We start from the raw sequence: 18,121 nt of genomic DNA on the forward strand, positions 1-18,121 counted from the left end.
TGTCGATGATATACAGGAATTTTTCTAGCAGGGATAAGGAGGTGATTATTCCCTTGTATAAGGCAATGGTCAGACCACACCTAGAATACTGTATACAGGTCTGGAGGCCTCATTTCAAGAAGGATGTAGAGATGCTGGAACGAGTACAGAGAAGGGCAACAAGATTAGTGAATGGAACAAAGGGGTGCTCTTACGAAGAAAGGCTTAAGTTTTGCAAATTACACTGTCTGGAGACTAGGCACCAGCGAGGTGATCTGATAGAGGTGTATAAAGCCTTGAATGGTTTGAGCATGCTCAATGCTGATGGGATTCTTCCTCTTGCTCAGAATAATCACCTGAGAGAGCATAAATTCAAATTGAGAAAAGACAGATATAGGATAGACGTGAGGAAATTTGCCTTTAGCCAGCAGGTGGTTGGTTGGTGGAATAGACTTCCATCCCTTGTCGTGGAAGTTGATAGCCTAAATAAGTTTAAGGCTCAGCTGGACAGGTATTTCGAACGAACAGAGGGGTGAAGTGGAAGTGGTTATTTTTTATTTATTTTTATTTTTTTTTTGGCTGATGCTGCATAAGCTTGCTTTCTTGCATCAAATGCCTCTGCTAATGCTAATGCTAATGCTAACAACCAACCACCCCATGCACTTGATACCAATACCCATCACCAGGCGTAGAAAATATCCCATATAAAGAAGAAAAAGTTTTTATAATAATAATAGAATGGAATCTTTATTTGAACTGAAAAAAGCAAAAAAATATTTGTAAATAATAATAATAGAAATATAATAATTATTATTAATATACCCATGGAGAAGATAACATTTTTGTCATAATGGAATAAATTTATAAATGCATTCTCTCTTTTTTTGCATTTTTTATTAGAAAAAAAGTTTTTGACACCTCTTTTATAATTACGGTATTATTATATTTCAGTAAAGTAACTAATTGAAATATTCGTATACTGCACATTTGGACTATTTTATTTGCACATTCTTACTTTAGTTCAAGTAAACGGCTTACTCCATGCGGATTGATACAAATGTTTGCATACTGTAGGCTTCGTTTTGTTCATTGTGGATGCTTGTGTGCTGCTGATATTCACTAGTGGGAAGTTGTAAGTGCTTCAAAATACTTTAATTACTTATGAAGAAGTAGATAATACCCAAGTGGGTTATATACTTAAGATGACACAGTTCTTACCGCCAAATTTATTAGCTTTATTTGCGCCACGTGATCCAATTCCATATCTTCCACCGCCAGACAAATTACCTCACGAAAAAAAGACTCAAGGCTATAGTGGATGTGGAACTTATATTCATTGTTTTGAGGTAAGGTTTAGTCAGTTCATTATATCTAATATTACTATTATGTTTATATATTATAAGTGAAAACAGGATTTGATTAATAAAGCAGTTACCACACACACTGGCAATGGCTTTCATAATGTCTTCTCTGCATTATGGCGCCTCCACTTCACAAAAGTTTTTGAATTTGTTCTGCGTGTTGTCTGCAATTTTTGAAATGGTTATGAAAAGTAACAATATTTGTTATTTTGCCTTAATTTGTTCCTTAACCTTATATATGTAATTTGGCACGTTCTCGTGTCATAGCATTTGGAACTACACCAAATTTAATTTTTCATTCGCGTTGATATTCAAAAATTTTGTTTGTTTTTTTTAAGTATAAAGATGACATTTCAGTGAACAGGTATGAAATGAACTATCGTCATATTCTCTCAGTAATGAAGTCCTCAAGTTGTTTGTATTTAATAAGGCTGCGCGCAGAGTTTTTGAATTACCAGTCTTTGATTTATCTATGCCGAATGAACTGATATCTGATAAGTAACACTAATATGAACTGATATGTAACAAAAAAATTTGTTCATATTTAACTTTTTTATATATATATTTTGTTAGTTGAATCCAACAGACAAAATGTACATAAAAATGACATTGTTTTTTTTACTTTAGTGTCGATATTTTTACACTAGAGAAAAAACATTTAAAACTAGAGAAAAGTTGAAGGTTAAATTTTTTTGCGACATTTTAACAAGTATTGTGATATATATAGGGTTTCAATTAAAGCACACCGGGGGTTTATCTCGCTTGTTGTTAGGTTTAAACTATTTGTCATCTGGACTTCTTTTGTCATATTTGGCTGACATTTAATTCGATGTTTAAATTAGGCTAATATTACCGTTTAGAGTTTAGGATTTTTAAATTTAAAATTTTCCTTAATCATCCGCCATTTTCTCAGTGGGAAAGTTGTTCCCCGTCCTCGGTTTAGTCTGAAAACGTATCGAATTATTTTTAAAATGAACTTAAACCGATTTTATTTGAAGGAAAAGCAAGTGAACATAACGGTGTATGTGACGGTCGATTTCGAACCTTGTGTTTACCTGTATCAAACAGCTGCCACAGAACAGTTTTGTGACATCTTTCCTGTCAAATAATAACAAAAGAAAATAACATTCAAAAGAATTTTATAAACATAAATTATGGGGTGAAAAGAAATAATTTCATGAAATAGAAGTTTGTCTTAAAATTAAAACCTCAATAATAAATTCTTTGTCATGAAAAAAAAAAAAAGGAAAGATAAATGAAACAGGAATGAATGTTGTTGCTTAACTTTGCTAAACCTCAAATAATAGTTTAAATGTTACAGGGCAGTATAGTTTCAAAAGCAAATGTAAACCACCGTACAAAATAGTCAATGACATTGGTTCTTTGGCTGTTGGTTTCAGTATCCTGTGAACTGCCACGTTCTCACCAGTTCACTGGGAATAACAAATGCCTTGTTATGCAAATATGGACATGAACTGACCCATCAATTGGTGCAGCAATATCCAGAATATGCACTGGTATGTGGCATAAACGTTAAATTTATATCTTACACTGTTGGCCAACCCACATAACATAAGCCAAATGAAAAGAATGCACTGAAATTCATTAAAAGTACAGCTTTATCTATTTGCATGCACATTTGTAAAATCATGTGAAGGCACATTTTCCAGAAATGATTTATGTGCCATAGTATTTTGTATGATGTATATAGTATTATTGTATGATGAATGCAGTTAAAGTTTAATTTCTGAGAGACATCGTTAGAGGCTGCAAATATCACATACCACAACTGTGTGTGTTGTAACTTGCTTTATATTAACTGGAATTGATGCATAAAAAAAAGGATATAAGTTTATACAGAATTAGGAACATATTCACGAAGAAGAAGAAGAAGGTGTAGACTTCTTCCTATTACATCCAACTAGCAGTTTCAGGATTATTCTTCTTCTGAATGTGGGAAAGTACGATTTTAATTATTTTCTCAAGTAAGTGGGAAGCAAACTACACCCCTACTGATTGTTTTCATAGTAAGGTTTGCATAAAGGTGTTATAAAAAATGCTTGCAATGTTGCGATTTTCTGTCAGCCAATGAAGAAGAAAATCCCAGTTTTCTCAGCAATACTGTGTGGACTAATGAGGCCACCTTCACTTGATGACTTCACCAAGTGCAATTCGTGCTACTAGACACTTATTTGTAAAACCCTATACCGTTGCAGAAATACTCATCAGGCGAGTGTCTGTTGTGTGGTATCGGCATATGGGGAGATGAAGTTGTTGGCCACTGGAAATTAATTGGTAATATTGAAGCAGATGTTCATTGATCATTACTAATCAGTATTTAAACTTCTTATTTTCAAAGTACTTTGCTTGCAAATGTATGCAGAACCAAGAGCATTTCTAGAAGTTTGTTTGGGTAATATTTTAATTATTAAAACTTTTTATTGCACAAACGGAATGAGCAGTGGCAAGTGGCCCTTGAATTTAAGGCACCAGAATTACTACTGTATATCTAAAGCACTGTACTAGGGATATTTGACTGCAATATTATCAGTTACATTGCATTAACACAATGACTGTTTAAAAAGTTCTGTAAACAGTGAAGGCCAACATCTTTGGTTCCAGCATGATGGCACCTCATCGTGCAAAATTTAACAGAGGTACGAGGCACATTTAAAGTCAGTGTATAGGATATGGCAGTGATGTCTTGGAAACCATGTTCTTTCAACTTTCAGACTTTCTTTTGGGGTTTCAACACTCATTGGCAATATAAAAGGGAGAATATATTTAATGTATGTGCTGAAATTAACAGCATTATTCTAAAGAATGTTCTTGCTAATTTAATGCAGGATTACAATCTTGTATTGTGGAAGAGAGCACATCAAGTTTATGAATAACATTTGAGATGCATATTGGCTCTCTTTTGAAATTGCTGTCTACATCATCTAGTATAAACAAGTAGAATGTTGTTAATTGTTTGTGGTGTGTATTTGCCGTTTTGCTATAAGATTAAAATTATTTGAACCTGCCATTGTTTTAGCATTAGTAGAGGCCTATGATACAAGAAAGCAAGCTTATACAGCATCAGCCAAAAAAGAAAAAAAACACACGCATATGCACTTTCCATTTTGCCCATCCATTCACTCCAAACGTTTGTCCAGTTTTTCCTTCATCAACTTCCACAACACCAGATGTTTGTTCCAGCAATCAACTACCCACTGGCTAAAGGCAAATTTGTGCTTATCTATTCTGCCACTGTCTTTCCTCAATTTTAATTTATGCACCCTCAGGTTCATAATCTGAGCAAGAGGAAGAATGCCATCAGCATTGCACCTTTCAAGGCCTTACACAACTCAATTAGATCACCTTGCAGGTGCCTAGTCTCCAGATGCTGCAATTTATGGAACTTAACCAAAGAATTCCTTGCCTTTCTTGGTAAGAGGACCCCTTTGTTCCCCTCACCAATCTTGTTTCCCCTCTCCGTACTTGTTCTAGCAACTGTACATTCTTCCTAAATTGAGGCCTCCAGACCTGTGTGCACTACTCAAGGTGTGGCCTCACCATTTCCTTACACACGAGATAATTACATCCTTATTCCTGGGGCGCCTCCGTAGCCAGGTGGGCAGGAGCAGTAGTGTGTAGCACACACTTCTTGATTAGACCGGGGTTTGAGCCCATGACCACCAAATATGGAGGATGCGGAAATGTCAGGGAATGACCACTGCATATCCCGGGGGCAATATGGCCTTAGTTGCTAATGCTACTAAAAATCAAATAACAAACAAACCTTATCCCTGCTAGCGAAATTCCTTTATATCATTGATAAGACCCCATGACCTGCCCTGACAGGCTTACTGCTCTGCTCAGTAAACTTCATATTTGACTGCACAGTAACTAGGTCTTTTCATTCCCCTCAGTGTAGTACCACACGACTGGCACGTTTCTCTGGGGTTACTGCTACCCATATGCTGTACTTTGCATTTGTCAATATTATTACCACTTCTCAGCCAATCTGTCCAGCTTTTCTAGATCCTGTTACAGTAGCATACTGTTAACAATCTGCCAATCTTTGTATCATCTGCAAAAGTGGACATTAAGCCTGATATACACTCAACAATATATTTGATAAATATACAAAACTACAATAGGCCCAACACCGAACCATGGTGGACTCCAATAATAACATTAGTCCTCGAAGAGTAGTGTCCATCTATTATCACTCTGTCGTCTCACACTCAACCACCCTTTCATCCGTAGCCAGGTGGGAAGGAGCAGCAATGCGTGCATACGCTTCATGATTAGACCAGGGTTCGAGCCCATCACCACCAAATACGGAGAATGCGGAAAGGTCAGGGAATGACCGGAGCAATATGGCCTTAGTTGCTAATGCTCCTAAAAAAAACCAAATAAACCTTTCATCCATTGTAGCAGCTTGCCTTAATGCCATCCTCTGCAAATTTGTACAGCAGTCTTCGTATGCAACAGTATCAAAAGCTTTCCTGAAATCCAAGTATGCGATATCAAAATTATTTTTTGTATCCATTTCCTTTGTGACCATGTCATAGTATCTAATCAAATTGGTCAGACAAGACTTCCTTGACAAACCCGTCCTGTGTTTTAATTATTACTGCAGTCTTGTCTAGATGATTCTGCAGTGCATCTTTAAACAGTGACTCCATTATTTTCCCTGGAACAGAAGTTGAACTAACAGGCTGTAATTACTCGTGTCACCCTTGATCCCAATTTGTGAACTGAGGATGCATTTGCACATTTCCGGTCCTTGGGGACCTCCCGAGTCCAAGGATGCTCTCATAATTATGGCTACGGGTTTGCTTATTTCCTTTTCTGCCTCCTTTAATATAACTCATTAAATCCCATCCACCCCAAAATGCCTTTCTTGTTTAACTTCAACAATTTCTCCTCCACTTTGCTCTCAGTTATTACAAAGTCATTTAGCTTTCTGTTAGTTTAATGAGCTTTTGCCCTCCACTTCTCTACAGTATTCCTCATTTGTCAATGTAGATGCAAAATAATCATTCAATTTGTCACCTATCTGAGCAGGACCATCAACAGTCGAACCATTGATATTAAGTGGACTAATCTGATTCATTCACTTCCTTCTAGAGTTTATATAAGTAAAGAAGTCTTTGCATTCTTTGCCAAAGATTCCTTGTAATCTGTCTTCGCTTGCCTAACCTTTGTGGCATGATTACAGACTAGCTTATATCTACTATAGCCTTTTGTGTCTTCTGATAATTTATATGCATCCCATGGATTTTTCTTCACTGCCAAGAGAAGAAAAATGCATGGGATGCATATAAATTATCAGATTTGGGCCTCAACCTTGAACAGTTTTTTTAGTTTCTTAGTTTGTATGAAAAGCCTAGTAGCTTACAAGATTAATTCCTTGAATGCTTCCCATTTGGAATTTGCTGTTGGTAACATCACCAGTTGGTCCCGCTTAAAACTGTCTGAGACCACAGTAGTCACCTTTCATGAAAGCAAAAACCCTTCCATTTAACCCTAATGGTTGTTGTTACAGTGCTACCTTTCGTAAGTGTAATTAATAGCAGCAGCCATAATTACATGAACATTAATGATAGTTGAAATCTGATAACAAATGGGCTAAATCACAAATTACTGAAGTCCATTTCATTTACCCTTTTTTTTTTATCCCCTTAAACTTCTCTTCCATGTAATTGCTGCTTTTCACTCCAGAATTTGTGTTTAATATAATTGTTTTGAACGTTACTTCCTTTTTATCGTTATTTATTTGCAAGAGGTGATGTAGTGCAAAACTGCCCTCCAGGCCCAGTTTAAGGATGAAATAGGCCCCCAGCCATATTTAAATTTGAGGCCCCTTTAATATATGTATATTACACATACAAATACATACTATATAAATTTTTATATTTATATTGAGAATAATAATTCCTTGATAAAAATGTAAACTAAGAGGTTAAAAATGTTTTGTTTTTTGACTTGAAAAATAAAGTAAAATAGAAACAATTTTAATGTAAACCTTTAACTTATTTATTTTACAATAAAAAAGTATAAGAATAAAATTTAAACACTTAACAGGTTGAATTTAAGAATGCTTTTATTTTACACGTTTTCTTGGTTTGTTATTATTATTAGAAATTTTTACACTGAAAATGAGGTCCCCGGCCATGGCAGGTTTGGCTGTAGCATTAATGTGGCCCTGCTGCCCTCGTACAGCTAGCTATTAGGTACAGGTAAATGTGTGCAGATCGAAAAGCAACTGTCACATACCACCATTGTCTCCACTTTTACTTCAAATAAAATTGGTTTACATTTATTTCAGTAGTACACTGATGATGTTTTTAAATTAAACTGAGGATGGGAACAATTTCCTATTGAAAAAAAGCACTTGACTAGGTAAAACTTAAATTTTAAAATCATAAAATCCGAATGGTAATACTTATTCCAATATAAACATCAAATTAAAAATATTCAGCCTAAACATGACAAAAGAGGCTCAGACAACAAATAGCCTTAACCTAAAGAAGTAAGACAAGATAGACCATGGTCTGTTATAATTGAAACACCCCTGTATAAAAACCTATAATATTTGTATAATAAGCTTTGCCTTTCCCAGTTTGCTGTGACTATCAAAAGCAGGTATAAGTCACTCCATATGACTCTTTTTGATGTCTTATGGGTGTGTTAATTAATGTATTCTACTTTAATTTTTCTGTGCCTTCTCAACTTTATTATAACAGAGAAAAGGCATTTATTTATCATATGACAATCAAAAACCATATATTGATGCTAGCTATGTATTGCAACCAATATGTTGATATTTAACGATATCGATATATCAATTTCAATATCATATAATGAAAATTTATTTATTATGCTATTTAAGTTCTTATTTAAGTGTTGGTGAGAGAAGTGAAGAGTAGAGCACCATGGAGTATGCTGTTCGCGGATGTTATCATACTCTGCGAACCATCTCAAGGAAAGGTAGAGAAGAAATTGGAGGAAAGCATTGGAAGAGAGGGGTATGTGGATAAGTAGAACAAAGACAGAATATATGGTATTAAATGGAGAAGATGAGAGTTCTATAAAACTGCAGGAGGAAAAGCTACCATCAGTTTCGAAATTTAAGTATCTGGGATCGAACGTTGAGAGGGATGGAGGACTGAGTGCAGAAATACAGCATAGAGTGCAATGTGGATGGTTGAACTGGAGAAAGATGAGTGGGGTGCTGTGTGATAAGAAAGTAAATTGTAAAATGAAGGGAAGAGTGTATAAAACTGTGGTTAGACCCGCATTGATGTACGGTGCTGAGACATGGGTGATTACAAGGGCCCAGGAGAAAAAGATGGAAGTGGCGGAGATGAGGATGCTAAGATGGATGTGTGGTGTGACGAGGAATGACAGGATAAGAAGCGACTACATCAGAGGTACGGTTAAGGTGGGGCCTCTGAGTAAAAAAATGCAGGCATCTAGGTTGAGGTGGCTTGGACATGTGGAACGAAGAAGTGAGGAGTATGTAGGGAAGAGGTGTGAAAAGTTGGAGGTGATAGGGAAGAGGGGGAGACCTAAGCTGAGCTGGAAGGACAAGGTGGCAGAGGATTTAAAAGAGAGAGGATGGAGGAGAGAGTAAGCCCAGGATAGGGAGGGATGGAGGAAAAGAATTAAGGACGGAAATGCTGACCCCATATAAACGTGGGAAGAAGGCGAAGATAAAGAAGATTGACCGACAAAGTAACTTAATTAAAGGTTTTAACTGTTGGTTTGGGTGTGTAGGGCAGCCTTAATCTTGACATTTCAAAAGTTAACTAAACTTTCTTTTCAATTATGTATCAGAGTTCTTCCTCTACTAAATTTGATTTCCTCCACTGTTTATCTATATATTCTTCAATTACTCCATACATAATCGCACTCATGCAGGCACTTATACATAATCACACTCACTTGTCGGTTATATTAGCAGTGACTTAAATGAAAACAGCTGACAGTTTTGGTACATACTATGCTTAAAAAAATATTACATTTAAACTGAGAAGGGTGTCTTTGACGAGTGATGTTTTTATAACAGAAATAATATTTAGGAACCACCTTTTTTTTTTTTTAAATTTAATGCCAAATAAGTGAAGTTTTGAATAAAGGTAAAAATTACATTCAGTTCTTTCCTTCTCATTAATACCCGGGGGAAAATAAGTCACATAGCAATTGAAAACATTACAATTTATGGAGTTACAGAGCCAATCCATCTTTTTTCCATCCAGTTAACTATATTATATCTCTAAAGACAGTAAGAATGCCCTTTTTTAAGTTTGTTGTTTTTGCTTTAAATTGTATTAAAATTAAGCATTATTATTACGTAATTCAGATGTACTAATGTAATGAACGGTCAGTGTCAATTTAATGTATTTTGTTCATAGTGAACATTGAAGTAGTTAGAATGGCGTCGATTTAATTGTATCTCATATTGTGAATTCCTTCACAACAAGTTGTCCTCGTATTGCACTACTTCGAATAAGTAATGCTTCACCAATGGAGAAGACTAATGTTACTTCATAACTGGATTGTCGTGATTGGAACACCATGGTACTTAGCTGCTACTGATAAATGGCCAACAGGCCTTGAAATGGTGCCGTCTGGGTGTGGTATCTGCCGAGAATAAGTAACATTAGTCTTCTCCATTGGTGAAGTGTTACTTATTCGAGGTAGTGCAATACCATAACAACTTGTTTTGAAGGTATTCATAATATGAGATACAATTAAATCGATGCCATTCTAACTACTTCGGAGTTCACCACGAACAAATTATGGTGAATTGACACTGACCATTCATTAGTGAATTTTCAATTCGTAGTCTAATGCGTTATGCAAATATCCACTGTAATTAAGATGTATAACTCATCCACTGTTTCATCATCTGTGGTTGATATTTGGTGGTGTTTGAGTATTATTTTTGGTAATCATTTCTATTTTAATGTAATGTAGGGGAAAATCTTATTTGAAATTGGCAAAATAAATACTAAATACATTTTTGAAAGCCAATACTTGTCACTGAAAACTTTTTTTGTGTGTTTTAGTAAAAAATGTGTTTTCATTGTTAGGATCCTAAAGATACTCCACCTCCAACTCGTGTTGAAACAAGAGAGGAAAGACAGGAAAGAAAGGTAATTATATGGTTTGATATAATTTAGTATGGATAATGAAAGTTAGAAAAGAGACTGTATACATATCCTTCCCACCGTCCTAATAACCCTGTACTGTCCTGCATTATTTCTGCTGTCTTCTCATTCTGGTCCAGCTCAAAAATGCAAAAATATGAATATTGAATATGAGCTCTTCAAAAATTGTTTAGAGTTTACATGAGTTATCATGTAAAACTGACTTATAAAATGTTATAAACACATTTTAAGCATTTTAAATATTTGTTATTTATATGATTTTAGTGTTTGGTATTTCTTGAAATATTCACCAGGATGCAGTTCTGGTTTTCTGGAGCATATCTCACAATACCAAACTGTTTATTTTCTTTCACTGCTTCTACTTTCTTCCTTTACAGAAGTTTTCGTTTAGTCACGTTAATAATCACATAAAAAAAAAAATCCTTTAGTTTATTTATTGAAACAGAAACCCAGTCATACCATATAGAACAATCATGAAGCAGTTTATTTGAGTTTCGTTGGCATAATTACTTGGTTCAATCAAAATTTCTTCAAACAAAGAATCAGTAAATAAACAGCTGAAAATACTTTAATTATTCGAAAGAAATTCACAGTTTGAAACAGTAAAGGTTAAATGTTTGCATGAAGCATCATTTACCTTGCTTGGTCTCCAATTTTCCTCACCATCATTGGTTGATGCGTCGTAATCAATTTATTCCTTACTGGTACTACAAGGTAGTAGTAGCATGATCACTATCAGACAAAAGTAAATCAAATTCTGAATCAGAAAGTTCTAACAATTTCTCGAATTTAGTCATCAGAAAGGTCTTTAAGAGATGTTGACTCCATTGACTAAACGCTTTGTTTTTGGCAGATAGTAAATACACAGTGAACACTAAAAATGAAATAAAACTACAGCCACTGGCTCTTAGTTTGTCAAATTGTTTGTGAAGTATAAATAGAAGGCAGTTCAATGATTATACCAGAAAATCAGAAAAACAAGCTATAATTGACAAAAAAGGTGCATTTGACACAACATTGGACCAGAAGAGAATTTTTAAAATGTGAGATGTGACATTAGACTTCAAAGGGTTAATATAGGCATCTACACTTGATGCTCTTGACTGGGGCTATAAAAACAGTGAATCCACATTAAGTGGGGGAGATTTATCCATAGGGTAAATCTCCCCCACTTAACTTAATTTACATTTATCCTTTGGGGGAGATAAATCTCTCACCCAGAGATTTATTTTAACAAATTGCTGTGACTACTGTTTCTGGCTGATTTTAAGTCACAATTTCTCTGTAAAGTACGAGAATAATTCCTCCTAGTTTTTTGCTTTCAAATGTGGCACGGTAGATCATTTCGCCTATCACTGAGTGGTCACTAGATGTCTCTAGTTTCACCATACTGAGTGGCACCATGATTGGTATCGTGTGTGTGCAATACACGGATAGTTCAAAATGGTGGATGTTACAGATATACGTATCAATCAGAGTGGTGGTTGAATTTCTTACCAAGGAAGAAGTGATGCCTAGTGAAATCCATACTTGTCTCAAAAATGTTTATGGTGGCAATACCATAGATGTGTAAATGTAAAAAAAAATGTTTATGGTGGCAATACCATAGATGTGTGAGTAAAGTTAGATGTTGAGTAAGACACTTTAAGAGTGGGGAAAGTGACATTGTTGACAAACCTCAAAGCAGCCGGTCAGTAATATCAGTTACTGACTGACAACAAGAGCCAGATCGATGCACTGATCCGAGGGGAACCGCTACACCACAACACAAATTGTACGATGCAGTAGATATAGGAAATCTGCTGTGATAATCATCATAAAGGAACTAGGTACAACAGGGTTTGCACGTGGTGGATCCTGAAAATGCTGACACGTGATCACAAAGAATCCTGTAAAGTAATCAGTACGGAACTTCTCCAGTGCTATTGGAGTGAAGGAGAGGTTTTTCTTTCATGCATATTCACGGGTGACAAAACCTGGGTCCACCATTATCACCCTGAAACGAAGAGACAGTCGATGGAGTGGCACCATCAAAATTCACCATACAAGAAGCCCTCCAGAGCAGGAATAAGGACTTTTACAGGATTGGAATAAAGTGTCTGACTCAGAGATGGTAGAAGTGCATAGAAAACGAAGGTGACTTTGTGGGAAAATAAGTGTTTATTAACGATTGAGGATTAATTGATGTAAAATTGAAAATGTGAGGCTTTTGCACCGTTTTTTCTATGTTTTTCAGGGAAATGGAGGGGGGGGGGAAAGCATAAAACATAATTGGGAAAACATACTAACAATTATACACTGAGTGATTACTGAATTATGACCACCCCTATGAAAACTGAATGCGAGATGTTGACCACATGAGGTACGAGAGTGTGAAGTTAATCAACCTACATAGCATTATACCTACATAGTTACCCAAATGGCTGAACTGGTGGGGTGTTCGAGAGCCGCTGTAGTTAAAGTGTACCAGGACTGGCATCAAAATGGTCAAACAACAACCCAACGGCAAAGCTGCAAAGGTCAGCGAAATGTTGATGTTAGAGGTGAGTGCCAGGTCTGACGACTCATACAGGTGAACAGGCGTAGCACTGTTCAAGAGTTGATTCCCCAATACAACATGGGTCAAGCCGGAACAATATCTGGCATGACCATGCGTCGCACACTTGCACATATGGGCTATACCAGCAGACAACCCCTACGGCATCCTCTCCTAACCATGGTTCACCGGTGTAAAAGACTCGCCTGGTGCAAAGAGCATGCAAGTTGGACGTTAGAAGACTGGAAGAAGGTGTGCTGATCGGATTAGTCACGTTATTTATTCCACACTGTGGGTGGTCGTGTACGAATTTGGTGTCAACAACATGAGGCTCTTGATTCATCATGCATGGTATTAAAGTGCAGGCAGGTGGAGGCGATTGTATGGCGTGGGGCATGTTTCGCTGGAACTTTGACCTCAGGTGCATGTGGAACAACGTATCAGTGGCCTCCGCTATTGCCAACTGCTTGCTGACTGTGTACACCCTGTGTGTTACTTTTTCCCGAATGCCGATGGTGCCTTCCAAGGTGATAATGTGCCGAGCCATCGGACACTTGTTGTGCAGGAATGGTTTGAGGAACACAGTTCTGACTACCATCATATCGATTGGCCTCCGAACTCCCCTGATTTCAATCCCACAGAGCACTTGTGGGACACTATGGAAAGGCATATCAGGCATCTGGATATACCAGTCACCTCTATACCTGAGTTACACACAGCTTGGTTGGCCATATCTTCCTAACGCTTCAGACATCTTGTTGAATCAATGAAATGCCGGATAGCTGCTGTACTGAGGGCAAAAGGAGGACCTAAGAAGAATTAGGTAGGTGGTCATAATTCAGTGATCACTCAGTGTATGTACCCCATTATGCAGTCTGCCATTATACAGTGCATGCTGCATCACTGGTACCGGAGTTGTGATTTTATGATCAGGCTCATAAATCTTGTCACTGTAAGTCTTCTTTTGTTATATTAACCAGTGTGTATACACTCAGTACACCGTATACCAACCAGCTGAAGGGTCACTTAGCCCAGAAAGCTGCTATTTTATTCCTTTTTTTTAATACTTTTATCTTGTTATTTGTCTGATTAATGCTTTATTTATATTGTATCTTATTTTTCAATTTTTCTTATATTTCATATTGTATCTTATTTTTTAAAAATTTTAATGAAGTCTAACTTAAAGAGTTTGTTGGTTGCAACAAGTAATTAGTGATATGCAGTCTGGAACTCAAGTCCTGTTTTGTAATAACACTCTCGTCAACATCAAAACCGCATACATAACACTATGAACTGTCCGTAGCTTCTATGGCTTTTGACAGCATTGGAACTGGTATCAGCTTTTGTTCTTTACTGTCATCCTTGTCATTGTTGGTACTTTTTTCTGCTTGGTGTTGCTCTATTTATTTTAGTCAAGAAGGCTGGAGACAATCATGCTGTTGCGACACTTGACATAAATGTCTTAACTAATGTCATTTTAGCAGTTTGCTGCCATTCTTTTTTTTTTTTTTGTAAACCTTATAAACCTTAATTAGATCACCTCACAGGTGCCTAATACACAAGAGGTATTAGAACCTATAGAGCTTAGCACCGTGCTTGGGTTGGAGGTTGAGAAGATGAAAAAAGATATTTGTTGACATTGGACTTGACTTCTGTAGACTGTGATTTTCAGGAAATACGTAGGAAGGAAGGTTTTCCAGAAAACGGCAGTTGCAAAGAAGATGAAAAGTTGGTTCTGTGAGTTTGAAGTGGACAGTAAATGGATGTTGGCTGGTGGTGGCACGTGTTCGGACTGTTTTGAAGGAGATAGCGGGAATTATAGAAGCCAATTCAGAAGAACAGTGCCCGTGGAAATATCTGTAGAAGAGGCATGCAGCAGAAACAGTATGTCTATGAGACAGCGAGTGGAGCGACTCTGTTAGAGATGAATCATTAATTAACCTAACTGCCCTCTTCTGAATGGAATCAAGAAGTCAGAGAGAGATTTTGGTGGCACCGCCCCCAGATGTGGGAACAATATTCCATGGTAGGGCGGATTTGCTATTTATAAAGATTGAACAGCTGTTTGGAAGAAAAGTTAAACCCTAGAGTGAAAGAGAAAACCAAGTTTTTTAGATGCAGAGGAAGCAATATTTGTAATGTGCTTGTGCCAAGAGAGATTAGAAGTCAGGGTAACCTGCAGAAGAGATTATCATTTTGTCTAGAAATTGGAATGTCACCAAAGATAAGCTTAGGAGCAGAAGAATCCTTTTTGCGAGATATAAGACAAGACTGAGTTTTAGAAGGATTGAAATTAGCTAAGTTGTCTTTGCCCCACTGGAGAATTACCTAGAGATCAGCATTTAAGGAATTGGTAGGAGATTTTCGAAAAGGCTGATTGAGCAGGACAAGGTTTCTCAAAATGGAAAGGGGAATGCAACGTGCTATCATCGGAAAAACTATGGATAGGATTTCAGTCAATGGAAGAAGGTCATTAATATACAAGAGGAAAATAGTGGGGGAAAGAACTGAACCTCGGGGGACACCGGCATTAGTGGAGAAGTTAGAAGACAGAGAGCCATCTGCCATCACCCTCGGTGAGCGATCAGAGAGAAAACTGGATAACCAATTACAAAAAACAGTTGGCAAATCATAAGATGGAAGCTTGTTTAGAAGACCTTTATGCCAAATACGATCGAAAGCCTATGAGATTTCAAGTGCAACTGCTTGTGTTTCACCGAACTTTTCCATTGAATTAGTCCATAAATCGGTAACATAAGCCAGAATATCACCAGTGGATCAAAACTGACGGAATCCATACTGGCAATCGTTGATCAGACGGAAGGTTTCTAGGTAGTTTAAGAGTTGGTGTTTAATTGATTTCTCCATTACTTTAGAAAGAATAGAAGTAATTGCAATGGGACGATAATTGGATGGGAGGGATTTGTCACCCTTTTCAGGAACTGGCTGGATATGAACAAATTTCCAAGCAGAAGGAAAACACCTCTGGAATAAGAAAGTGAAAAAAGGTGGCAAAGAACAGGAGTAAGTTCAGGAGCACAGGTTTTGACAACAAGTGAAGAAATACCATCGGGACCTGGAGCTTTCTTAGCATCAAAATTCGTCAAAATCCTTCTGACATCCTTTTAATGGAAGACCACAGGAGGCATTGAATGGAGCATGTTGGAGATATTGGGAGGTGTTTTTCCAAGATCATTAATACATGAGTTGGAAGAAAAATGGGATGCTAGCAGGTCAGCTTTATCCTTGGATGAAGTGACTACAGAACCATCTGGTTTGAACAGAGGTGTGAGCAGACTTGGGCAAAAGTTGCGGCCAATAGCTTTGGCAAGAGACCAGAATGCTCGGCTACCATTAGGACAAGAAGCAAGTTTTCTTCTCTTAGCCTGTTCAAAATCTATTTTGGACTGATTAATAACTGCTTTACAATTGTTGCGAACTTTGGTGTAGGCAGAAAATGAAACTGAAGAATTAGAAACAAGCTAATTACGATATGCAACATTCTTCTCTTGGACAGCCTTAGCACATTTATTGGAAAACCAAGGTTTAGATAAAGGTCGAGATTTTAAAGTGGAGTGTGGGATAAAGGATTCCATTCCTTCAAGAATAATTTCACTGACACGATTTGAGCAAACGTTGACATCTGAAGTTTTGAAACAGTAATCCGATCAAAGAAAAGGAATCTCGCAGGTCATCCCATTTTGCATTCTTGTAATGCCAAACAACACGAGGTTGTGAATAGCCATGAGATAAAGGCTCCATTGGAGAAGAGACAATCACGAAGTTGTGATCCGAGGTGTCTAAAGTACCTTTCACTTTTACCGTGTACGTAGAAGGGTTGTTGTTGTTTGTGAGAAAAAGATCAAGTGTGTTGGCTGTATGATTAGGATTGTCCAGTATTGTTGTAGGTAAATGAACAATCTGTGCATGGTCATTATTAATTTCAAAAGCCTCAGCATCTCAACCAGCTGGTTCTGTGTGACTAGAAAACGGAAGCCAGCTGGAGTTGTGAACATTAAGATCACCAAGGAAAATTACCTCACTGTTAGGAAAGTTGGACTGGAGAAAGTCAAGTTACAAAGAGAGGAAGTCAAAGAGCTCCAAGTGATTAGTGGAGTTGGGAGAATGGTAGAGACAACAGATGAATTTGACACAATGAGGTAGAGTGATTTTAAGATAATATCAAAGTTATTCCCTGCATCCAGTTCTTTTGTGACTGCATCATAGTATCCAATTTGATTGGATACTACGATGCAGTCACAAAAGAACTGGATGCAGGGAGTAACTTTGATATTATATACTTGGATCTTAGAAAGGCTTTTGATACTGTTGCACATGGAAGACTGCTGCACAAATTGGAGCAGTGTGGCATTGGAGGCAAATTGCTGCTATGGATAAAGGGGTGGTTGAGGGGGAGAACACAGAGAGTGGTAATCAATGGACACTGCTCATCGTGGACTAATGTTATTAGTGGAGTCCCTCAGGGTTCAGTGTTGGGTCCTTTATTGTTTTCTGTATTTATAAATGATATTGATGATGGTATATCAGGCTTAATGTCCAAGTTTGCAGACGATACGATGGTTGGCAGGGTTGTCAAAGACACTACTGACACTATGCTGCTGCAACAGGATTTGGAAAGGTTGAGCAGATGAGCTTCGAGGTGGCAAATGAAGTTTAACATTGACAAATGTAAAGTACTACATATGGGAAACAGCAACCCCAGAGCAACGTATCAACTGTGTGGTACTACACTGACAGTGGTAGAGAGTGAAAGGGACCTGGGGGTGGTTGTGCAGGCAGATATGAAGTTCTCTGAGCAGTGCAGACAGGCTGCAAGAGTAGCTCATGGTGTATTGTCAATGATATATAGGAATTTTTCTAGCAGGGATAAGGAGGTGATTATTCCCTTGTATAAGGCAATGGTCAGGCCACACCTAGAATACTGTATACAGGCCTGGAGGCCTCATTTCAAGAAGGATGTAGAGCTGCTGGAACAAGTACAGAGAAGGGCAACTAGATTGGTGAATGGGACAAAGGGGTGCTCTTACGAAGAAAGACTTAAGTTTTGCGAATTA

The 18,121-nt window shown here is 37.3% G+C and overlaps 1 protein-coding gene across 1 annotated transcript in view; it reads left to right on the forward strand.

Moving 5' to 3' along the window:
* The first annotated feature begins 1,054 nt into the window (after positions 1–1,054).
* Positions 1,055–18,121, forward strand: part of LOC150077339 (U1 small nuclear ribonucleoprotein 70 kDa-like) — a 230,287-nt gene continuing 213,220 nt past the window's right edge. Inside the window, exons 1-2 of the mRNA XM_090385619.1 lie at positions 1,055–1,325; positions 10,433–10,495. Coding sequence (XP_090241745.1) covers positions 1,182–1,325; positions 10,433–10,495 — 207 coding nt within the window. The 5' untranslated portion in view covers positions 1,055–1,181. The remainder of the gene's footprint in view (positions 1,326–10,432; positions 10,496–18,121) is intronic.

This window comes from Mastigoproctus giganteus, chromosome 12, assembly GCF_048544385.1.
Source record: "Mastigoproctus giganteus isolate SK-2022 chromosome 12, ASM4854438v1, whole genome shotgun sequence".
In the NCBI taxonomy this organism is placed as follows: domain Eukaryota; kingdom Metazoa; phylum Arthropoda; class Arachnida; order Uropygi; family Thelyphonidae; genus Mastigoproctus; species Mastigoproctus giganteus.